At 36.9% G+C, this 25,802-nt stretch overlaps 2 protein-coding genes and 1 long non-coding RNA gene across 5 annotated transcripts in view; all 3 read right to left on the reverse strand.

Annotated features, from left to right (window-relative positions):
* Positions 1 to 14,008, reverse strand: part of septin15 (septin 15) — a 39,105-nt gene extending 25,097 nt beyond the window's left edge. Inside the window, exons 1-2 of one of the 3 annotated variants that reach the window (XM_073868570.1) lie at positions 13,723 to 14,008; positions 10,245 to 10,341 (exon numbers count right to left, since the gene is read on the reverse strand). In XM_073868570.1, coding sequence (XP_073724671.1) covers positions 10,245 to 10,341; positions 13,723 to 13,761 — 136 coding nt within the window. In that variant the 5' untranslated portion in view covers positions 13,762 to 14,008. Of the gene's footprint in view, positions 1 to 10,244; positions 10,345 to 10,560; positions 10,778 to 13,722 lie in introns of those variants that run through there. The other 2 variants (XM_073868569.1, XM_073868568.1) reach the window with 2 other exon arrangements.
* A 419-nt stretch (positions 14,009 to 14,427) lies between these two features.
* On the reverse strand, positions 14,428 to 17,170 carry LOC129434060 (C-C motif chemokine 2-like). Its single transcript, XM_055192889.2, has 3 exons — positions 16,675 to 17,170; positions 16,449 to 16,572; positions 14,428 to 16,355 (listed from the first exon to the last, which is right to left on the reverse strand). Exons 1-3 carry the CDS (start codon positions 16,736 to 16,738, stop codon positions 16,244 to 16,246), a joined length of 300 nt encoding a protein of 99 aa, XP_055048864.2. The 5' UTR covers positions 16,739 to 17,170; the 3' UTR covers positions 14,428 to 16,243.
* Positions 17,171 to 22,524: 5,354 nt separating this feature from the next.
* Positions 22,525 to 23,907, reverse strand: LOC129434062 (uncharacterized). Its single transcript, XR_012370027.1, has 3 exons — positions 23,339 to 23,907; positions 22,796 to 23,086; positions 22,525 to 22,651 (listed from the first exon to the last, which is right to left on the reverse strand). It is a non-coding gene; the product is annotated as an uncharacterized lncRNA (long non-coding RNA).
* Positions 23,908 to 25,802: the final 1,895 nt, after the last annotated feature.

Below are 25,802 nucleotides of genomic sequence, written 5' to 3' on the forward strand. Positions count from 1 at the left end.
GTACTGGCATCTTTGAATTTGGTCTCCTTTCTGTGCTATTTATTTGTCTTTCTTTCACAGTTCATACCAAAGGCCAGTCACATGCGTCTCTCTAGCCAGGCCAAACTGAGATACTGAGAAACCATTAGACTGACAAAACCACAACGGTGCTAATAAACGGGTACAACCACATAACGTGGAAAAATAAGCTGTAATTTCCACTTCACGCTCAACTAGACCCAGACCGGTCACCGGATGACTAGACATTTCAGAATTAAAGGTGCATGCTAGCGTCACTTCCTGACCCACTTGATACGCTAAAAGTTTCAGCTTGAAAAGTTGAGGAAGTGGCATTCAAAGGCTAACCGTGCTCATTGGAAAGGTAAACGATGTTGATTTGGTAGTCTTTTGGCCTAAATGCATGGTACAATATTGTAACATATAGAAACAGCCCACATTTACAGCCAACAATTTGAATTGGAAATGTATGTATGGAGGGGACATTATGTTATTTAAGTCACGAAACTAAAACTAAAGTAGTGATTGACAAATTATCCAGCAGATTCCAAACATTCTTGACTTTCATCTTTTTAACCTCTTCCTCACATCATTCAATGGGCCAAAAGTGGCCCAAGGGCAAACTGAGCTTAGATATCCTGACAATCGTCCACCTTCACCCCCTTTCCACTGACCTGCCCCCAATCCAGTCCAATACCATCTATCCTCTTTTCCTTCATCCTGCTCCCTCTGTTTTCCGCTCATAAAAAGGTGCTCAAGTACCTCCGCCATACAACTTGTTTAACCCTTCAACAATCAGACAGGAGAGTAAGAGAGGCATACTAAATCGACTAACCTGTCATTTTCCAAATCTGAGTATTGCTTAAGGTTATTTATATTAAAGAATAAAAGAAGTTAACTGTGAGTCACTGGGTTGCGCTGAGATAAGATTCATTGTTTGGCGATGTGAGTTCATCTGTGAACAACCCGAGATAACAATCAGCAATTTGGTGACACACACATGCAAGCCACTTTGAATAAGCAAAACAATCCATTCAACATACAAAATTGAAGACACCACAAGACCAAATGAACAACAAGGAGATGATATTAAATGATAAATCTAGACACAGCCTGAAAATATCATCATCATGTGCACAAATAACACAATAATAGCACCAACTTGTATGCAAACACTTGCATTGCCGAAAGTACTGCAAGAGCCTCATAGACAAACATACAGATGCTTGCATTTCATCTTCTGCCCATTGCTATTCATATACTGGACTTTTTTTGCATCTTTCACTGCAACAGCCAAATAACTTTGTCACCTTAATATACCAAAGTGTGCAACTCACAGTTTAAAAAAACTCCTGACTTTGTCTTGACCCCCTGGTTTGTTTTTAATGCTCTGTATTGTCAGGAAACATAAAGACTATTTTACATGTCATCCAGCATGATTCTTCTCATTATAGATCTGAAGTTACCTTGACATAGCTCACTCGAAACACTTTTATATATAGTTTTGCATATAAAGAGTCTGACATGTTTTCTTGTAAATGAGCATTACTTATCAGGCTCTTATGTTTAGGTTTAGTAAATTATTATAACCTTGCTTAGGTAAAGAAATAAATGAGAATGAACAAAGCAGTGTCCAAATCAAAACAGAAAGTTTCACATTTAAGATACTGTTGTACCGTTCGAAGGTTGCATGTGATGAAAATCTATCATGTGAAAAAAATGTATTTGCATTAAAGCTATTTTTGACAAAAGTGTTTCCAAACTAGTTTTTTGCAATATTTGAGGTAATCGACATTGGGTTTATGTGCTTTACTTAAAGAGGACATATCATGAAAATCAGACTTTTTCCATGTTTAAAACTTGGACACTTTTTTGGACACTTTTTTTAGAAAATATGCTCATTTTCCAGCTCCCCTAGAGTTAAACATTTGATTTTTACCGTTCTGGAATCCGAGGCTAATGGTCTAATCAGATTCAACGGATTGTGCTAAGCTATGCTAAAAGTGCTAGTGCCAGAACCGGAGATCAGCTGAATGGATTCCAAAACGCTAAGAATCAAATATCTAACTCTAAAGGTGATCGCACACCGGCCGCGCAGCTCAGCACCTTTCTAAAAAAAAAAAAAAAAAAAAAAAACGAACACATTATTTTCTTTGACTATACGCACACCCAGCTGTGACTCAGTTAGTTGCTCAAATCCCTGTCGCGCCACACAGCGCCACTCACATAGTTTAACATTAAATAACATCATATTTGTCCCAAATCATTAACGATTAACATTGGCTGCTAACGTATGTTTTGCATTTTGAAGTAGACGCTCGAAGTTCGCGCTATTTAATGTGCACTTCCGGTTTACAATACCTCCGAGTTGTCCTAGGGTGTTTTCACATATACACTGTTTAGGTCGGCCCAAATGACGTGTCGCTCCGAGTACGGTTCGTTTGGGTCAGTGTGAACACAACAGCCGCACTCGGGTGCGCACTAAACGACCGCTCCGAGACCGCTCTAAACAGGTGGTCTCGGAGCGGCTGCCGCCGAACTCTGGGGCGACCCACCTGTGGTGTGAACACTGCTGGACCTCGGGCCGAACCAAATACAGGAAGTTCTCCATATGTTTGAGCCACTGGGCTTCTGTTTTGACGTTATATTGTGGGTTAACAACAAACAAGCCAGTCCTGGTCCGTTGCAGAGATTCGCTGTCTCCTTTACGTTTGAGCTGATGATTTTATAAATGCATAGCTGTCCTCCACACACAAATAGTGACATTACGGGCTTTTTAGCAAACGGCTCCGTGAGAAAGGCTTTAATAGAACAGCTACGAAATTTCGCGTTAAAGCAAAGAAACTTCGCAAAGACGTGCATCGTTTATCTCCACTAGGGATGCATATCAATTAATCGCGATTAATCTATAGCAGAATAAAAGTTTTTGTTTACAACATATATGTGTGTGTACTGTGTATAATAACTTTGTATAGTTAAATGCACACACATGCATGTATATATTTAAGCAATGTTTACATATGTATATACATTTGTATATTTATGTATAATTTATATTATATATAAATATAAATACTTAATATATAAATAATTTTTTTTCTTAAAATTATACATGCACGTGTGCACATTTATATATACACAATTATTATACACAGCCCACACACACATATGATGCAAACAAAAACCTCCACTCTGCCATAGATCAATCGCGACTAATTGATATGCATCCCTAATCTCCACATCTTGATAGCTGCGCTCTCCCTGTCAGGCTGGTTGTCGTGGAAACGTGGGGGTGGTCATGAGACGGTAAGAGCTGTCAGAGACCAATGGCAGGGCTGACCGTTGTCACGTGGTGTACGGTGCGGCATTTCGAGTACAGTAAAAAAAATAATATGTGAACACGAACCGCACTAACTGAAAAATGATACAATGTATTTTGGTGCGCTCCGAGGCCACACCACGGTGCGCACCAACATATGTGAAAACACCCCTAGACGCGACTCGACGCGGCGCGACGCTGAGCTGCGGGGCCGGTGTGCGACCCCCTTAAGGGAGCTGAAAAATGAGCATATTTTCAAAAAAAAGTGGAATGTCCCTTTAAGCGCTACAATTGGGTCCCCAGCTCTTTTATCAACCTATAAAATGTGAAAAATAACAACCCAGTAACTTAGTTTTGGTAAACGATTTCTGCAAGCATGTGAAAAAATAGGTCATTGAAATTTGCCCCTTGATCTGCACTATCCAACCACGGCACTGTCATTTAGTGCAGAGATCAGCTCATTTGCATTTTAAAGGACACACCCAAAATGCCACATTTGTGCTCACACCTAAAGTAAATTTTAACTTGTTATAACAAATTATCTACATGGTATTTTGAGCTAAAACTTCACATACGTACTCTGGGGTCACCAAAGATTTATGTTACATTTTGAAAAAAGTCTTGTGAAATGTCCCCTTTAAACATTTGCAAAATGTAATCGATAATAAGCATTTCCATCAGTTGTATCAGTAAACTTTTTGATGCACTAAAACTTTTTCGCAAAAAGCCTTGGAAGTAAACATGTCTAGTGTTTGTCTGTGCATTCTCGGATGCATTAGCATGCTAAGAGCATCTGACGGGATTAGCTCAATGACCGAGTAGTTTGACGACCTGCTGGCAGCCGAAAGAGGGGAAGCTTTGGCTTCATAATCCAGGAGATTAAATCTCTCAGGCACTTTTTAACCTACACCATCATGCTTATGTAGTAGAAAAACTACAATCACTATCAGCAGCTATGCTAGCGCAGCCAATGCAAATTACTGTTATTTTCATCTTTCCTCAAGCCTGGTAAGGGAAATATTTGTGGTGTGAAGAAAGCATCTCTCAATGACGGTGTCACATTGGAGCTATTAAGTGGAAAAACCATCAGGAAGTTTTGTCTAAACACAGCTGTCAAGAGTTGTTATTGCGAAGGAATGTAAACACTGCAGTCAATGAGAATAAGCCTTTTTACAGTTTTTGCTATCTTTTGGTGTATAGGTGTTAATTCAGCCTCATCAATGATGCCCATAGGAAGCGCTTAAGGAGAAACTATTATCCGATTCACGATTTTACATTTCTTTTGTTGTGTAAGTGTTTATCAGTACATATTAACGATATGCAAAAGGTACAAATCCCAAAGTATACGATGGCGCGAATTATCGTCTCCAACTTAAATCTCTTTTCTTGGACTACAACAAACACACGGACTGTAGACAACAGTTTACTTCCTCAGCTGGTTGAGGTGGACACGACGATCCTTATCATAACACAGTGCTTTTTAAATCGATGAGCTTTGTAACAAATCACAGCATTTAGGGAAGGCAGGAACATCTGGAACTACACAAATGTACAGTATTTGGAAAACAATATGGTTTTTTGGACCATAAACCACCCGAACACATTGTATTATACCAAATACACATACTATAATTATTTTTAACAAAATAGGTGCTCTTTAAGAATGTTGCAGTAAATGTTAATTCTGCTATTTAAACCAATTAAAAATAAATTAACTTAAGTAAATAATATTTATATTTATTATTAATTAATTAATATTATTAATATATTTATTTCCCTTTTATCTTTGATATCAAATGTCCCGGCCAAACCCCCCAAAAATGAATACACTGTCAGAAAAATAGTCCCTAGCTGTCACCTGGGCAGCACCCTTTCAAAATGTACAACTTTGCACCTAAAGAGTTCTTATTAGTACCTCAAAAGAACAAAAATGTAAAAATGTACATATCTGTACCATAAAGGGATAGTTCACTCTAAAATGAAAATTCTGTTATCATTTACTCATGCTCATGTTGTTCTAAACCTGTATGAATTTATTTTTTTTGATGAACCCAAAAGAAGATATTTTGAAAAATGATGGTAAACACACAGTGATTAGATAGATAGTGACTATAGGCTTCCATAGTAGGAATAAAAAAATATGATGGAATTTAATGGATACCTTCAACTATGTGCTTTACCATCATTTATCAAAATATTTTCTTCATCATTTATCACAATACTTCCAAAATATTTTTCCTAATATGGAAGTCAATCTGCTGTGTGTTTACCATCATTTCTCAAAATATCTTCTTTTGTGTTCAAAAGAAATTCATACTGGTTTAAAACAACATGAGGATGAGTAAATTATAACATAATTTTTTATTTTAAAGTGAACTATCCCTTTAATGGCTTTCAAAGGGTACTGCCCCAATGACAGCTTGGGACCATTTTTAGACCATTTTCTCTGATATAAAGTAAAATATACTGCTTCAATCTGAGATGATGTTACTTTATGACTAGTCTTCCCCGAAAGGATTGATTGTTCATTTAAAAGCGACTGTAATAACCACTATAACTTAAAATTTATGCTAATTCTCAATATCATTTAAGTTCAAAGGAACACGTATCTGGTTTAATAGGATACTTCTTAGGGGGCTGCAGGGGTCCTTAAGACTAGAAAGGTTGGCCAACGTCCTTCTACACAGCTTGAAGAAAACGTCAATAAAACTGATAAGACTACAGACAAAATTACACACTGGTATGGTGCTGCAAACTCAAAGCACAAGTGGCTTATTTTAAAACTCTGAATCAAGAAGCTCTGAAACCCAAAACGATTATCGCCAAAAGAAACATTTTAGCTGCTTTGAGAGGCAAAGCTCGAGAAAGGAAATGCTTGTGGAAAAGCGAGCGAGTGAGGCCGGCCGAGCGAAAGAGAAAAGACAGGAAACAGATTTTTTCCTCCCTAAAATTTTGGAGGGAAAAATGGTGTCCACAGCCAAAGCTCTGCGGTGTCCGTCAGGCTGAGTGACACAAGAAAAAGACAACAGTTCTCAGTTTAGTCTTCAAAACTGCCTTTTTAGTATACACATTTCATTCTTGAGGATATCTATAAACAAGTCTGTTCAAAACATTGACAAAGTTCAAAATTTAGAAGATAAAAGCATTCAAAACACACCGTCACATGATTTTTATGACATCATTCTGTACTTCAGCTTTTCATCAGATTCCACTGTGATGCAAACCATTAGCTATTTTAAAAGGGGGAGGGGCTATTTAATATGCCCCACCCTAACATTCTTTTCAGTGGCAAATTACGTCAACGCATCGAATAAAGATGTGCTTTTCATAGCACATCAGTGGGTTTTGACTTTGGTTCTGCATAAATGACAAGCTTGCATTGGCAACATCGCTTTAAATAACGTGACTATAATTTGAACAGATACAGTGTTAGACCAATCACTACTCCATATGCAAATATATACAAATAAGGTCAACGGCTATTCAGTATGCAAAATTAGAATGAAGCAGATAGAATACCAAAGGTCGAAATGATTCGAAAAACTCCCATAGCAGGTCACATGTGAGATCAAATAGACAATACAACAGGAGCTAGTGCTGCCCAGCTCCTGGCACCAGCAGAGCTATCACAATAGGCCGCTTTACCAGAGGAAACGCCAAACTAAACAACTAGAACGAAGAAATGAAAAGACAAATAAAATGAGTAACAGTTTGTATAAGGAACAGAGGAAGGGAGAAATAAATAGATCAGCAGATTATTTTCACACCAGAGCCGGAAGGCGACACCACTAGATGAGCGCTGACAGACACACACCCAGTTACTATAGTGAAGCTCTCAACAGTGATTATGTCATTGATATTTCCAGTAGCCAAAGCATCCCAACCACTGTGTATATGTGTGGTGATGATGACGACAATTGTATTGATTAACACATTCCATTAGATAAAAAATTCAATACAAGCAAAGGGAAAACTTTCTGGGGCGATCTTTAAAAGTGTACAGTAGAACGCACAGCCTTGCATAGTTTATTTGACTGGTATGTTTACACAGACATTCGACGCATGCGCATTGCGCCAAAATGCAATGCATCTCCTAGGCTGCATACTACAGTCTCCTGTACGCACATGCCGACCTACGCGTACAATGTACTTGAGGTTTCATAAATCCGTTGGCACGTGTGAAGTATGCGCTAGGGTTGTGTCGATAGACGATAGTCAGACATATGGCCGATCGCAGGCTTTCATGACGATAGCTGCCGATAGTTATTATTATATCATCACAGTTTCATGTTAACATGCGCATTGCATGCTTTTTCGTGCATGACATGTTTGTGGGCTTAACTTTGCGATAAATAAATAAATGAGTAAACTATTGCCCCGCATCCCAATGCTATCTCACAGGCTGACGTTTGGACAATCTCACTTAGTCTACGAGTAAGTAGGGTGTCCCATCTGTTATTTTTACGTTTTGAAGTGTGCTCATCAGCGCCCCCTTTGCACCCTTGATGCGGTCTTTGGTGAAGTGCAAACTTTACCAACCCAGAAGTTATTCAGGGTTCCCAGTAGTTAACTTCAAGTTCAAGGACCTTTCAAGGACTTTCCAGGTCCAATACCCTCAAATTCAAGGACTAAATGTGGGGACACATTTCAAGTGAGAGCAAGGTTACATCGTGTTACCTTTTAAAGCAACACTATGTAGTTTCCATGTAAAAATGACTTACAGCTCCCCCATGTGGCTGAAAAGCGCAACAGTGCCTGGTATCAGACACTCTTCTGCAGGCAGGGGGAGGGGCGGGGCTGTGTGCTCTACCCTCCACCGCCTCTTTCAGAGTGTGCTTGTAGCAGCTAGGAGGCTGCTCAGGTTGCAGCAACAGTACAATTTGTCCAGTTAAAAGTTGTTCTATCACTGAATTAATTTTAGAGACATTATTTAAAGGTAAAAAAACCACATAGTGTTGCTTTAAGATACATTGTTACAGTTCCCTTTCGAGGGAAACTCGCGCTGCGTCACTGCGGTGACACTTTGGGGATGCCTCCGGGGTAAGTGCGTCTGAATGTGTGTATCAAATTTAACCAATGGTGAGGCTTAATGACAAAGACAGGGTGACGCGGGAGCCGGCAAGTATACTGCTATCAGAAATATTGCTAAAGATGGCATTACAGGGACGCAGGAAGTATGGCAAGGGAGACGCAGCGTCTCTTCCCTTCTCAGGGAATAACAGTTACATACGTAACCCAAAACGTTTTGCAACTATGCAAAAAAAACATTTTGGTATGAATCAACATTAGGATACAGAAGATATAAGCATTTAAAGCGAACAGTTTAGAACATGTGCTTTAAAAGTCTAGAATTTTAATGATATTAACCTACACTACAGGGAATAATATGGATTTTTTTCCTAAATAGATTCAAGCACTTTCAATGACCTGTATCTATGCATGTATATTTTTAAAAACTTCCCAGGGCCTTAAATGTTTTTCCCCAGATTCACAAACTTTCAAGGATTTCAAGGACCTGTGGGAACCCCTGTTATTTCGAAAGAGCAATCAGACCCATCAGATGATAAAAAAAAGAAGAGCTCACACTAAATGGGCAACTTCTGTTCCCATTTCCGGCGTGACGCTCGAGTCTGTCCCAAAATACGACTCTAGTGCGCCCTCGTAGACTCATGTCAAGGATCCCTAAGGTCTGCAATACATGATGTCATTAAAGTGCGAACTCTGAGGAAGTCAATAAGTCCAGAGTGTGCCATTTGGGACAGGGCCTAACAATAGTACACGCGCACTCTTCTGATGACAAAAACTGCGACACGCGCACTGTACATGGACACGTAAAAACTGAACAATACTTCAGCCTAAACTGTGTGTTCCTGTTAGGGGTGCACAAATATATCGGCCGATTATGCTTGCTATGCTTCTCAATGAATTACGGTGAAATGCCGCTACATCCAAAAACCAGAGGGCGCTCACGTGCAGAAACTCAATATGCGCTGTAGACAAAGAACCATACACACGCAGCTATGACACGCAGCTCCAGGAAATGGCTTAAGGATATATTTAGATTGCCGTTCTTCAAACCTTTTCAGGTATTGTGATGATTGATAATGATTATGTTTGACGACTGTTGCTTTTTCAAATGCATGTTATAAACGACTCAAACGAACAGTGATTTCAGATCGATAAGGACTTACTGATCAAAAGCCGTGGTACATGAAATAGCTGTGAATAATATCGGCTGTGCGATTCAGAATAGTTATCGCCCACGTATTATTAGCGTATATCGGCATTTATCGGTGCACCCCTAGTTCCTGTGGCTCAATGGGTAGCACACTGTGTTAGCAACACACAAAGTCATTGGCGCGATCTTAGCGAACACAAATACTGATACAAATGCATAGCTTGAATACACTGTAAATCACTTTGGATAAAATCGTCTGCAACTACATAAATGTAAAGGTACATTCACATTCTAAGTGACTAGCAGTAGCAGAGCGACGCAATCTCATTGATTTCAATGGAAGCTCGCCGGCATCTGGCGACAGTGACTGTTGAAGGCTGGAGGGGCGTGTCCACTCGCGCGACAAAGTTGAGAAATGTTTAACTTAATGCAAATTATCAGCGACATTCGGGAGTGCCTACCAATGAGAACGAAGCAGGGGAGTTCACGTCATCCGTCTCTCGTCAGTTACTGGGGTGGACGTTACTCATTTGTTTATGACAACCAGATATAGAAACGCCTCTTTTGAAAAAGACGAGGGACACACGGCGCCAAAGTCGCTTATAATGTGAATGTACCTTAAGGTTTAGAAATGCAACTTTTTAGCAACTAAACACGTCTTTTAATACAATGTTTGAAAACAAAATGCCCCATCTTTAAGTCATGTTTCTCATCCAACACAGGTAACAAAATAGCAGTTTTATGACTCACCGACAACCATAAGCGTGAACTCAAAGCCCCTCTTCACAGACTTCCTGTACACCTGGTTGGGGAGGTTGGCGAAGCCGACATAACCCTCCAGATTTCTCTGCTGAAAGAAAACACAGCTTTACTCCACGTACCACTGATTAAAGAGCATAACACCTTCTCCATTACTGTTATCCCCACAGCTCAAGATCACTTCACAGAGGAAAGACATTAAAGGATCGGCTGATATCAACATTAGTTACAGCAGATAATGACTAACTCGTGTCTTACCCATAACTAATTTGAGGATAAGGGATAATTTAAGGATAAGCCGACAAACCTGCTTCAAGTACACACAAGCGCTAAGCATCAAAATAGCCAAAAGCCATGTAGCAGGTTGACTGGTTTTCAAGCCAGAAACCAAACTTTGAAGACCAACAAACTGGGGGAGGGAAGAATCTGATACAGGGACCTGGGAGGGGTGGTGGTGGGACAGGGACAAACTGAAGGAGGTACTGTTAATCCACACGCTCATTTACGTTTCGCATCAAATCCATCATGAACTCAAAGTCGTCATGGAGACAGTGAATTTCGTTCCATATAACAGCGAGCGCTTTATCCAGCTGTAAATTCCCCCTCTCTCTCTCCGACTTCTCCATCCTTATCTCTCCCTCGGTTTCTTTCTCCATGAATCTCATGCTCTCGGAAACGCAGGGCTGCAGCGCACGCTAGGCGAGGCAAACACAATTGATCGCTCTGCTTTGGCCGCAATGAGTTTCTCATGCGTGGTAAGCCAATGGAAAACTAACTAGCCATGCTGATCTTGATTTTGAAGGGGGGAGAGCTACTACACTCATCGTGGCTTCAGTTAACCATTTCTGATCTGAATGACTGGCAGTGGCAACAGATGGGTTTAATGCATTACAAGCCAATAGAATTGGAAAAGTTGAATTAACACATTCCTAAATTTCTAAGCATCCCCCCTCGTTCTGTTAATGAAAGCTTTTAAGCTGGCAAAAACCCTGTGCAAAACCTAATGATCCTTGTTAAACCAGCATGATCTGGGAATATTTCAAAGAGAGACTTGTGTACTTCAATGGAAGGGAAGAAATCTGAGATCTTCAAAAGAGTTAAAGGGATAGTTCGCCCAAAAAATACTGAAATATGAAAATACTGTCATCATTCAAAACTTTCATGGTGGTACAAACCTGTATACTTTTTTATTCTGATAAACACAAAGGAAGATATTTTGAAAAATGTTTCTAACCAAACTGATCCGAGGCTTCATTGACTTCAACAGTAGGAAAAAAGAATCCTATGGAAGTCAATAGGGTCAAAACTCTCGTGTTGTTACAAACTTGTATAATTTTTTAGTTCTGATGAACACAAAGGAAGTTATTTTAAAAATGTTTGTAACCTAACCAATCAGAGGCCCCATTGACTTACATAGTAGGAAAAACAGGGTTCCCACACCTTAGTTAACTTCAAATTCAAGGACCTTTCAGGGACTTTCCAGGTCCAATACCCTCAAATTCAAAGACTAAATGTTACATAGTGTTACCTTTTAAGATACATTGTTACAGTTCCCTTTTGAGGGAACTCGCGCTGCGTCACTGCGGTGACACTTTGGGGACGCCTCTAAGGGTAACTGTGTCTGAATGTGTATATCAAATTCAACCAATGGTGAGGCTTGATGACAAAGACAGGGTGATGCGGGAGCCAGGAAGTATATTGCTATCTGAAATATTGCCAAAGATGGCGTTACAGGGACGCAGGAAGTATGGCAAGGGAGACGCAGCGTCTCGTTCCCTTCTCAGGGAACAACAGTTACATACGTAACCCGAGACGTTTTCATTTGTCAAACACAACTATGCAAAAAAACATTTTGGTATGAATCAACATTCGCATACAGAAGATATACGGGGATATATGGGGTCTCTGATTGGTTTGGTCACAAACATTTCTTAAAATATCTTCCTTTGTGTTCCTTTGTGTTCATCAGAACAAAGACATGTATACAGGTTTCTAACAACATGAGAGTGAGTAAATGACAAAATTTAAATTTTTGGGTGAACTATCCCTTTAACATGATCCAGGATGCTAATTTTATTAGTGAATTAGAAATAATGTGGAGTCTTGGAGTATTTATTGTTTATTACAACAAAACGTATTTGGATTTAACTTTTAAAATCATGAAACAGATTTAACCCGTCTGACAGCGTACGTACACGCGCAGATCAAAACGCAACTGCACCGTATCCAAATCTATACTAGATAAATCCATAAATAGCTACGCTTGGGGATTTTTCCACACGTTGACTTTTGAAATGCTCTTATGTAACAGCAAAACATATGTCATAGCCCAACTCTGGAAAAACACAAGTCAATTGGGCAATTCGAATAATTGGTTACTGAACTGCTGTCAGTATAACCAACATAGAGACCATAGTGGAGGGCAGGGCATATTGAAGAGTACATGTAGGTGGAAAACGTGAAGCAAAAATGTGTGGGCGCGCACAAGCGTGCAATCGATTTTTTTTACAATTCACCCACCTCTGAATGCAGTACAAAAACGATTAAACTAAAATAAGGCCAGTGGCTCAAAATAGTATTTGGACAACTTATGTCTCTGATGCTAGATTAACACTACACAGATGTGATGTCACTAACCACATGTGTACTTCATCACATGAACTATGGGCATGGTTTACTAATTTTGTCAACCTAAATTTAACTGGATCTATTGCTTCACGATCCAGACTACTTTGCTTTTTGTAAAATACATGAGGGTAAAACAATTACTTCGTTTTTAGGTGCAGTCCAAATGCTTTTGCGGGGCTGCTGCTGTTTTGGATGTGTAAGCAAATTCTTTAAAGTGACTTTTTATGAGTCAGTGCAGAAGTTTATTTCATGATGAGACATTAAATGTACAACACCCAAATAGATTTGTGCATACATTTGTGTTATTACGTAATCCAAAGCATCTAGTGGAGAATGCAGGAGGATCTGTGATATATATGGATAGTGACAGATTTTGGCTGCCGTTCCCTTTCTCGCCCCATTGAAATGCATCACCACTCACTGCTTTCCTCAAAAGAAACTGAGCATCATGGTTAGAGCCTGTCATTCACGTTTGCTTAACCAACAGATGTAAACTACCCAAATTAACTAGATTAACAGAGATTCCTGCTTATCTGACTCAATGCAATCTCGATAATTAGCATTGAGGTCATTCTAGATATTAACATACATAAGGATTAGTTCCTGAGCCAAGACACAAAAATCAACAGGGGGGTGCACTTTGGTTTGTCATTAAACAAATGGGTTTTGGATCGTATGTGCGTAGAAAATGAGTAGGCAGTCATGTTAAGGAATCAAGTCTATTGCCCACCACCACCACTACGCGTATCCAATAAGATTTATTAAGCACTTCCACATGTGTTCCTGATGCACTTCCCCAAAAATGAGGAATTGAATGAATGAATGAATGAAATATACTCACTGCAACGCTGGACACAGCCGAGTCGGGTCTCTCGATCATTGTCCTGTGACAACACCCACTCTGAATCCAAATAAATCAGGCATAAAAAGATGAGTCGACTAGATAAGGGTCGTTAATCAACCCTGACTTCAAAATTAATACAAAAGGCGCAGATCTGATGTTGGTTAATTGTTGAATTGGAGATTTACGAGCATAAGACAAAAACCTGCATGCGTGCATTGGCCGGGAAAATGTTATAAATGTATCGAGCGTGAACAGCGATTGTCCTCCTCCCACAGAACTCAGCGCTCATTGGTCAGCCACTGGCCGCTTGTCGTGATGTCATATAGCACAGCCCGCCCACGTATTTGATTGGTTCGCTCGAATGACGCGATGGATTGTAGTATTTGTAGTCGTTTTTTCTGTCTTTGAACGGTTTTAATATGCTTTATTCACAACAATTTTAAATGATATATACAAAAATAATAACGATAATAGAGTTAAGCGAAAAAAAGGAATGGGGATAAGTAAAAACCAACCACGGGGAACATGGACTCAAATAAAAAAGATGCAGTATGACGCTGCTTATAGAAAAATGCACACACGATTTTGCACACGTATATGTCAATCTGCATCAATTTCTCAAACAGAATGAGTTAAATATTTGTCAATTAGAAATAGTGAAAGACCGATTCTTTAAGGGTCCTGTAATAATATAAATGCGCCCTCTGGTGGATTTTTCATTAGTACAGGCAACGCACATTCATCTGTTAAAACTACAAAGACCCATTGTGGACGTTGTATTTATCGTGTATTTTATTTATAATGCGCGTATTGTAAATATAAAACAATGTGAAAGGTTACACTAATTCTGTCTCCCGCACATATGCGTCCGCATGACAGAGATGGACACGGAGAGTGAAGTGTGCCTATGCAAACAGATTGACAACCCTTTTTTTTCAGAAATTTTATTTCAGAAATTCAAAAAGTATACAAGGAGTTATAACAAAAAATATACAACTCGCAACAATTGAAGATCAAGTAAACATAGATTATAAAGTAGTTAAAAAATAAATAATAAGTAAAAGAAAGAGTAAAAAATGCCAGTGGTAAGTTACAACAATTTAAAATAACAAAGAATTTCATGGGTTTTTCTTGCCTTTTTGTTTTTGATTTTGTCCAGTGTAATACCATATTGTTTAATTTCTCTTAAAAATTGTTCAAAGTTTGGCTTAGCTTTTGTCCATCTTTTTACATGAATATGATATTTTCCAAGTAAAATAAAAAGTTAAATAAGGAAAAACATCTTACTTTTGGAATCAACAATGTCCTGTACAAAGAAAAAAACTACATCATATAGATCAATTTGTATACATATTTCACACATCCTAGAAATGAAGTTAGATACGTCTACCCAAAACATTTTTGAGTATACAATACACAATCAAAAAACAGATGAGTGATAGATTCTTTGGCAACACCACAAAATTCACACAAGTTTTCAATATTCAAATGGAAACGTTCAATCACCTCTTTGACAGGGTAAATTCTATGTAAAATTTTATAAGAAACTTCTTTAATTTTATTACTAATGAAAAATTTATTTGTTATTGACCATACTTTTTTCCAATTAATATCTTTAAATTTTGTGGACCAAAACACTGTTGAAGATGGTAAATAATTTGTTTTTAAAATATGTATAAAAATGTTCTGCGTTATCATTTTAGCTTTTCTTGTGCTCCCCCTTGTGGCAATTTAAGCGCAGTGAAGCGTGGTCGACTGTGAGTGACGTCGCTTCCAAACACGCCCTATAATATAACCCCACCCCAACACTGTGATTGACAAGTTTAAGTACAGGCATTGGAAACGCAAATGCAAAGAGGATTGCGATTTCATTTGAGTTTTGGCAAGATCAGTATGCGACGCTAGAGGAAGTGAAATAGCAAATGATGAATTGCAATTGAGATTGAAATATGGCAGGGTCATAACTCGAAAGACATAGGAAATTCAATTGCAAATGGACTTTGATTTTACATTTTGAAATTTGGCATATATTGTACGTTCGCGTAAAAGGAAATGCAAACAGTTTGCATTTGCGTTTGAATTAAGTCACAGTTTTTACACCCACAAGTAGGAAACGCAATTGCAAATACAATTCCATAGTGATGAGTTCAGTGGGCTTCAAAGCTATGTAAAAGAGAAAGCTTGTGTAATGTTTCTCTGTATGTCGCTGATGATCATCTCAGCATATTCAGACTTCCTGCAAGAAGTGAATTTGTTCATTTTACTGAGTGAGCAATATTACCTGAGTTAAACACTGGCTTGACCTTGCTGGACTTTTATGGATGAAGTGTAATGGAAAAACTTCACTACACAATGATTAATTTATTATTTATATTTTATTAAAAAGAGTTTAGACAAGTCATAAATATTCTGTACAAATATATTTTTTCATATAAAGATTGGACATATTTCAAGGGAAGTATATTATGTACACTATCAGATTAGTTGAGTTTAATCTAAAAACGGATGAATTAATTCTTCAGACTGTCTTGTTTTGGGTCTTTGTTGTCCTTTTGTCCACTTTAGTGATGTGATGGTTCACCCAGCTGGTTTCTGGATCTACACAGATCCTCCTTTTGTCAGTCTCAAATCTGAAAAGATAAACATAATAACAAGACTTAGAAAACATTTGGATTTAGTTTTATTTAACAATTTGAAATAAGAAATAATATTTGAATACTCACACAATGGCGGGTTTGGAGCAGCTGCTGTCAGTCCTATAGTACGACTTTACCAGTTTCAGAGGAATCTGTGCATTGCTGAACTCAGAACAGCATGTTGATATGGCCAAACCAGAGCCAACTGGAGCTGAAATATCAAGATTTGTAAAATGTAAAGAATGGTCATCACAACAAATCAAAGCCTGGAAATGGAAAACGTTTTGTCCAAATCTATGAAAAGTGATCTCACAACTTGTAGTCAGCTGCAGAGAGCAGAAGATCACCAGAAACATCATAGCCATCAGATGTCTCATTGTTTTAGATGATGTGAAGAAATGAATCCTGGAGAAGTTGTGTTGAGCTTCAAGATCTCAGAGTTGGATGAGAGATTGATCTGATGTGTGAAGAATATCATCTGAACATCTTCTTATATACACAACAGTAAAGATCTTCCTCTAACAGATATTCATCCAAATCCATTTCTGAGTATTCACATGCAGTTATGTTGAATTTGGCTCTTCCTTTTACTTTTTGTTTTAATTTCCTGTTTCATGCGACTCATTTTCTGGTTATCAGCATATCACAGAATAAAGTGTTTGATGGGCAAATCTCTTTAATGCTGTAAAAATATAAAATCCATTTTATAATTCACGTTTTTTTAAAGTTTCATTAAAATTGTGTAAATGGACACTATCATACAAGCTGAAGAAGTTTAATTAAGTTTAAAAATCTCCATTGCAAAAAACCTGAAATTGTGTATTATAGTACCATAGTCAGTGCAAGATTATTGTGGTATATGATCTAAAAAGCAATTTTTAGAGTCAGTTCTCTTCAAACATTATGTATCATTTTGTGCAGATTTTGTGTTAAAAATTAAAATAAATAAAAGTGACAATGCAAGTTTTGTTAAAAGTAACAAAAAAATCTCTAAAATAACCCTGATTGTGTTGTTTTTGCCAAAACCATTTAAAGAGTATCCCTTAATCTTTTTCACCCACACAGAGAAGTCATGAGAGAAACTAGAATCAGTTCAGAGAGATTTGTTGAGATCAGGAACAAATCATTTTAATTAGAAAGGAAAGCAAACGTTATTATTAAAAGACAACATAACTGGCCAACAGTGTGTTTATGTGATAAGGTCAAAAGTTTTTGTTTTGGATCTTTGTGTTGCGTTTTCTAGGTTACAATCTGAGCTTTAACTCTCACATTTATTAAACTTTTTTCCTTTAAGAGTATTTGTAGAATCACAGCATTATATTACACTCTGAGGCTATTTTGGGGATTTTCGCCTGGATTTGGCCTAACCAATTTCAAAAGCTTCCCATACATGCAGAGGTGTACATATCATTTTACAGGAAAGCCTTTGAAATTTCATAAAACCCTGTCGAAAGTGCTAAACATGGTTGTATGTGTTGTCAGTCCTCTAATAAACACAAAAATAAATAGGCGCTTTTTGATGTTTTTTTTCTAAAGTCTGTATTTAAAAGTGTATAACTCTGGCCCTGAGTGTTAACGAAACCTGCAGACAGTTTTGTTTGATTCCAGCAATTGTCAATTTACAGAGGAAAAAGAATTTTTTTCTCTATCATAATCTATGCAAAAGTTATTCTACTCCAACTGAAGGGAGGAATAATACGCTTTTTGTATTTAATTTCCGCCTAAAAATATTTGAAGTGCTCCCATAACCACATACAGTGGAATAAATGCAATATCTTTATATCATTTTGCAGAAAACCCTTTGAAGTTACAGAAGAAGCTGCTGTTTATGACAAATATTGTTATTTAGGGGTTTTTTTTCATATGATGAAACACCAAATTGTCTTTTTTATGTTGTAAATACTGTCTTTGATAGTGTATAACTCTGGTTCTCTGTGCTCTAGCAGACTGCAGACAGTTCTGGTTGTTAGCAGCAGCAAACAGTAAACACCCAAAAAAAGAATGATCTCTTTAGCATGTCGCATTCAAAAGTAATTCTTATTTTACTGAAGGGTGTGAAAATACATTTTTCATATAAATATAATTTTTTTGTTTTGCACATATAATAAATAGCAAGGGATTATCAATGCACACAACCTAAGAAAATGCTGTGAATAGACTCATTTTTTAGAGTAGGACCTAAGAGAAAAGATGGTGTATCATTTGTGGCTATCTGTGCTATCTGAGGCAGTTCACGCTCAAGTTTCACATACGTTTACAAAAGTCAATTTTTTACATCATTATTCATTCGACGATTGTTAGATAGGTGATGATAATAGGAAAAAACTGTAGCCTTATTCCTGAGAGTGAGAGCTTTCATTTGAGATAAGGCTTGCCCATGTTTGTCATACTTGAAAAATATTAAATGATATAAAAAATAGTGATAGTGTAAATTAATTGTAAATAACTTTCTTACAATAAAAGATATGTCAAAGTGATGCATATCTGCAGAAAGTAGAGAGTCTTAGCTTTCAAACAGTATCTCATATGTGGTACTGGGTCCATGACAGACCATTATAAATTAAAGAAAGATTTTATATTAAGTAATAATAAATAATTCTGGACCCGGTACAGGGTCCCAGAGTTAAAGAAGATAATTTAGTGGTAGAAAATGTACTCAAATACTACATAAACACACCAAAATATTATTTTAGTGTTTTAATGGATAGACCATGTAAAGTTAAATGTAAAGTAATAAGCATTATATCAGTTAAGTAAAGTTTATATCATGTAAAGTAAAGTAATAAGCTTTTAATAAGTTAAGCAGATAATCTAATCTGGTTTTTAAGATGATTGATAAGAAACAGGAACATGTAACTCATATGAGAAGTAATGAAAGAATTATTAATGGATCATAACAACTTTGATGACGTCAGAGGGTTTCAATGCAACATTAAAGCAACACTAAAGAACTCTGGCTCTTTGCTCCCCCTACAGGTTAGAAGCGTCATTTTTCATTACCACTGTCGTAAATACTGCAGCATAGCTGGCTCTGATTGGATTGTAGGTCTGCCGTAAAGCAAGTTTTTTCACTCGAACTACAGGACCACTACCCGACGGTTGGAAACTTCTTTAGTGCGGTTTTGGCCGATAGAGGGCTGCAAAGCGAATGTGAAAGTGCCGAACACCCTGTTTCGAGTGGATGAACTTTTTTGGAAGCGTTATTTTAAGGTAAAAAAAACTCTTTGGTGTTGCTTTAAGGAGAAAAGCTTGTGTGGTATTTCTCTGTATGTTGCCGTCACTTATTTGGGGTTTAAATTGCCACCACAGCATATTCAACCTCAAGTCTATTCGGTTTATTGTATTGAGCAATCTCAGACTGAAACAGACTGAGTTTCACATAAACGTAACTTTGCTGGACTCACATTGGGGTGAAAACTTTATTAGGATATTCACATAAATACATTTCTCAGTATTAACATGCAGTTATGTTGAATGATTTTTTTCTCTCTTCCTTTTTTACTTTCTGTTATACTTCTGCTCAGTATTATAAGAACTGGACCAGTCCATGAAAAACTTTTTTAGGAAAACATGTGCTGCACCTTGTGGTTTATAAGTTACTTTTAGCTTGCAAAAAAATGTTTAGGTCTGTGTAAATATTTAATGGATTTACAAATATTCCTATGCCCAGGTGCAGATTGTGCACTAAAATACACTTTAAGTACACTTCGTATATGTAATTAACTATTTTCATGCCCTAATTTTGTATTTAATATACAAAAAATGGTCTTTAATAGTTCTTAAAATAATTCTAAGTACATAATACAGAGCCCCTAAGGGGACATGGAGAAAAAATTAAATAAAGTTTAGTATCGCGTGAACTTTAGCGTGCGCACGTGAAACTTTAGCCCGTATGTGAAACTTTAGCATGCAAACATAAACTTTAGCGCGCGCACGTGAAAGCGAAAGTTTCATGTGCGCACATGAAAGTTTCACGTACGCATGCAAAACTAAATTTTAAAAAAAAAATTCTGCACATGAAGGTTTCGCGTGAGCACATGAAATTAAACTTTAGATTTTTTTTTACTCTAATGTCACCTTAGGGGCTCGGTACATACATGTACTCAACTGCATTGTAAAAATAAATGTGTTCAGTCAACTTTATAGAGTTGCATTAAAAAAATGTAACTTCACTCTAAAAATGGCTGGGTTATTTTTGACCCACAATGGATAAACACTGGACAGAACACGTGCCTGGCCAAAAACTGACTCAATGCTGGGTTATTCTAACCCAACTGCTGGGTTACTATACCCCATGGTTGCATAACAACAAACCAACATTGGGTCATTTTAACCCAGCACTGGGTAATCTCCAACCCAGCACGTGTTCCGTCCAACACCTACCCACCATGGGTCAAACATAACCCAGCCATCCCTAGAGTGTTGAAATGTTTTATTTTGATACTTATTTTTTATTTATTTTAAGTAACCTGGACTTACAAAGTTTAGTTGAAAATAATGAACTTATTTTTTCAAGTTGTCTGTACTAAAGATCAAGTTCATTCAACTGAAACAATTGACCAAACTATTTATTTAAAGTAACATGGAGTTACAACGTTTGGTGAACTTACTCTTTCAAATTGTCTGCACAAGTATAGGAACTGCACCAGTTCATTAAAAATGTCTCAAAATAAAGGAGTCATCAGAAGACATCTTTATAGTAACTTTTAATATATAAAATATTGCTTACAATTCAAAGTATATTTGTATACAAAAACGGATACATCTGGTTGCTTAAAACAACTAAATACAAAAACGTAAATATTTGTTGTCCACTTAGTAATGTGAACAATAGTGCAATATAATAATATATTCATATTTAAAAAATGATAAAGTAATATTAATATTATTATTAAATGTAATATAATATAACATTGTAGCATATTTGAGGAAGTATTTGAAGAGTTTGGTTCCAAAACGCGATAAACGCCATTTTTGAAAAAAATGAGTTACTGCCAAAATCAGTATTATATCAGGTCAGTAGTTAAAAGTAAATTCTTAATTTTACGCAAAATCCAATATCCGCCGTGTTATTCTGTCATCTTTTCTCCCATTTTTCCCAAAATGCGATAAACGCCACTCCTTCTTTTTTACAGAACGCAATAAATCCATTCCTGAAATTACAGCCCACCAGTCACGCAATGTAAACAAACATGGCGGTGCGCTGAGTACACAGAGTCCTAGTTTTCCTCATCTACTTTGTACTTAGCGATCAACAAACAAAACAAAATTATACTTTAATTGCATTGCTAAACCTGTGATGGTTTTCTGTGACGGGAAAGAAACGTAAGCCATCAACATCTAATAATTTCCGCGAGAGGCACTCGGGTGCTTGTTCTCCCGACAGCATCTGTGAAGTTTATGTGATTCTAAAACATTGACCCCAGAGGATCTTATGAAAACTTTACATTATTTTAGTCAAAAGTCAATGAAAATCGAGCAGGACCAAAACATTTTACAGCTGATCGCTGTGAAAATGTAAAGAGACGACGTCAAGTATAACCGCAGCATGACAGTGTTCTTAATATAACAAAGTAAGTGTTTTGATTAATGCCATTTAATGTTTATTTTTTAATCATTGCATACCACTAGTCAACTAAATAAATATAAAATGGTAAAGATGAATGCACATTTATACATTGATTTAATAGATTTATAGCATTTTGAAATAAAAAACTGTCATGGATTTATTGCATTTTGTGGAAAAAAATAATTCGTTTTTATAATAAATCTTTGAAAATCAAGTTATGGATTTGAATTTTTTATGTTTTTATAACCTAAAGATGCTATGTGAAAGTTTGTAACAGAAAATAGTGGTTTTCATCTCGTCACTTTCTTGGTATAGAAAACACGTTTTTACCGAAATTTGTCAAAATGGATTTATTGCGTTTTGGAACCAAACTCTTCATTTGTAGTTTGTTAGACTGGGGATCTTGGAGTCTTTGCTGTAGATTTCCTTGTTTTCTTCTTTTCTTTATCAATATGGCGGCGCACCCAGGGGGCTTTTGGATCTGCACATATCTCTCTTCCTTTAACTGTCTGAAACCTGGGGACAAAAAGGATGAAATATTTTCTGGTAGCCTCTATCAGTTCAACTTTGAATACAATAATTTAAAATACATACACAACATGCTGTACAGGGCAGTTGCTGCTGGTCCAGGAAAACGATCTTATATTCTTCACAGGGATCGGAGTGTTGGAGACGTTTTGTGAACAGCATGAAAATTGATTAGCAACAAGTGCAAAAGGAGCTAAAAGAATAAAACAATTCAGGATTTAACTTATATGTTTTGACATTGATGGTTACAGTAAATGCACATTATTAGGTGCATTCATTTTAAATCCAACTAGCACAAATATTTTACATTGAATTTTACTATCCAATTCATACTTACTGTTTGAAGTCACTTGAAAAGAGCAGAACAGACCCAAAAGCAGAAGAGACATCAGATTCTTCATTTTTTGTGTGTTATAGTCACACACAGAGTCAAAAGCACAGAGCTCTCCAAAGTCCAAAGTGAACCGATCGCCTGTCCTTAGTTTTATATGGGTATTCAGACAGCTATTTTTAGACCTAATGCACATCAGAGTTTAAAATATTCAAGTGACGTTGAAATAGGATCCTTTGTTATGTCCTCTGTCATTTTCTCACGATTTCCTCTCTAGGTTTTCTTTTGATGTTGTGGCTATGAGGAAATAAAGGCCCACTTTGTTGCTATTTAACAAACAATACTGCTATTAAGTTTGAAAAATCGATTTCAGTTATACAAAATATATTTAACTGAAAATTATATAAGAAACATACTGGTTTCAAATCATGTTTTGGAAAAGGTTAGCATCATTCTCTATGCATCAACCTAAAACTTTGACTTTTTGAATTATTAAAATCATTCAGTTATTACCAATCATTGCAATCTTGCAATATTTCAACAACTTACATATCTCCTGCCTCCTCTCTCTTCTTCCTCCTCTTAAGCTGTGTTTATGGTCTGTGTGAAGGGTGTGAGAAGTTAAAAAAACAGAAGATATGGAAAGCGTGAGGCCCAGATGGTGTTTTACCAAGTCTGTGTTGACCACCTGGCCCCAATCTTCAACAGATCTCTGCAACAGTGTGAAGTTCCTCGCTGTTCACACGCTTCATTAACATTCTGGTACCAAATTAATGGACTTAACGACTACAGGCCCGTTGCTGTTACATCTGTGGTTATGAAGTCATTTGAAATACTGGTGCTGGCCTACCTTAAAGGTGGGGTGCATGATCTCTGAAAGCCAATGCTGACATTTGAAGTCACACGCCTCTACCCCAATAGAATCTGGACCTTCTTTTTATAGACCCGCCTCACACATACGCAGCCCAGGCAACAATGTCGGTTAGTAGGCATGCCTCTTACTGCTGATTGGCTACAAGTGTGTTTTGGTAGTTGGCCTGACTCCCTTTTCCAAAGTGCTTTTCAAAAATGATGCACCCCCCTTTAACCTCCTAAGACTCAGGTTTTGGTTTGTCTTTTTCAGATTTTAAAGGAGCCCTCCGTCAAGCTCAAGAGGTCCTTAAAGGAATAGTTTGGCCAAAAATGATATTGAACACATGATTTACTGACCCCGAAGCTGTCCGAGATGCATATGTCCATCATTTTTCAGACAAACACATTTTCAGTTATTTTAGAAAATGTTCTATCAGTAAATCAAATGTAAAGTTACGGGGTCCACGTCCTTCAAGTCCAAAAAATGTGCATTCATCCTTCACAAAATAAATCCAAAAGGCTCCACGATTATAAACAAAGGCCTTCGGAGGGTAATCTGCGCCGTTTTGTTGTAGAAATAGCCATATTTAAAACTTTATAAACAAAAATAAATCGCTTCCGCTAATGCCGCCATCTTAGTCGCGTCCGCATTCAAGATGAGAGCGTACGCAGTTTACGGAGGTTTCTCTGCTGCTGCTCTGTGCCGCCGCCCTCCGCATTTGTCATACGTCACTACGAAAAGTGTGTACACTACACTAATACTCTCTCCTGAATACAGAGGAGTTTAATATGGCGGTGCTACCGGAAGCTAGTTATTTTCGTCTATAAAGTTTTAAATATGAATATCTCTACAACACCGTGCAGATTACCCTCAGAAGACCTTTGTTTATCATCCTGGAGCTGTTTGGATTTCTTTGGGGAAGGACATATGCAAATTTTTTGGACTTGAAGGAGTTAGACCCTGTAACTTTACTGTTTAGCAGCTAGACATAAAGCATTTTCTAAAATAATTGAAAAATGATGGACATATGCATCTTGGACGGCTTCGGGGTGAGTAATTCATGGGTTTAATATCATTTTTGGCCGAACTATCCATTTACTGTACCCAAAAATGTACAACATTGTATTATGTATTGTGTATACCTGTAAAGGTACAAAACTGAATATTATACCACACCAGTGATAAAAAAATTTACTTTACAAAAAATGTTTTTTTATAAAACAAATATTGTTTCTTACAGACAAGGCTGTTAGTACACTATAAAAGAAATGTTGGGTTTGTTTTTAATCCATTCTTGGGTAAATATTGCACAGATGTTAACCGTGTATATCATAACTTAAAACTCTGATGGATTATAGGTGAATTATTTTAATTATAGTAATAAAATCATCCACATATTTAGCTCATACAGTTTACAGTAAATGCAATGCTTTCTTTTATTTCCTTATTTAACCGTAAGTTAAGAACTCTTAAGTTTCTTAAAAAAACAAGCTTTCTAGGAAAACAACAGCTTCCAGTTGTCAAATCTGTCATATCAGCAATTCAATGTGTTTAGGCATGTATAGACATTCTGAGAAAATATTTAAGATCTGCAGAAAAGAGATGCAGCTTTACAATAACTTTTTAGCATTTGTTATATACTTATCGACAGAAAAAAAATCATTAAAATCCACTTCTGAGTGTCCACATGTATTGGACTTTAAATTTGTTGTTTTTTTAATGCCCCCCATCTTCTTCGGACTTTGTTTCAATTCTACTAAAGTGTTGTATAAGCCCATGCTTTCACATTAAAAACGTTCTCCAGGAAAACTGTTTACTGTTACTAATAACGCTGAATGAGCACTTTGTAGCTTTCGCTTTTTCTTTGTATGCAGTTCGATTCTGTTTATCTGTCTGTCTAACAAATAAAAAAACACAAATGCAAATTTAAAACACAACGACAAATCCAGTGACAAAGTAACAAGTCAGAAAACGAAATAACAATCATTATCAGCAGTAACAATGTTATTTACACTCTAAAAACAAATAATAGCACTAAAAGTGGTTCACTGGCTCGTAATCATAGACCACGGCACTAATAATTTTAGCTTTAAAATGTGTAATATAGTAACATTAAAAAGCATCAGAATTAACACAATACTGTGTTCTACCTTGCACAAT

The sequence above is a fragment of the Misgurnus anguillicaudatus genome, chromosome 6, assembly GCF_027580225.2.
Source record: "Misgurnus anguillicaudatus chromosome 6, ASM2758022v2, whole genome shotgun sequence".
In the NCBI taxonomy this organism is placed as follows: domain Eukaryota; kingdom Metazoa; phylum Chordata; class Actinopteri; order Cypriniformes; family Cobitidae; genus Misgurnus; species Misgurnus anguillicaudatus.

Bases quoted from the DNA above. Each gene is read 5' to 3' on its own strand.
- LOC129434060 (XM_055192889.2), bottom strand. From the start codon at position 16,738: ATGAGACATCTGATGGCTATGATGTTTCTGGTGATCTTCTGCTCTCTG. The intron at 16,573-16,674 runs GTGAGATCACTT...TTGATATTTCAG, and splicing joins TCTGCAGCTGACTACAAGTT to CTCCAGTTGGCTCTGGTTTG. The intron at 16,356-16,448 runs GTGAGTATTCAA...TTATCTTTTCAG, and splicing joins TGCTCCAAACCCGCCATTGT to ATTTGAGACTGACAAAAGGA.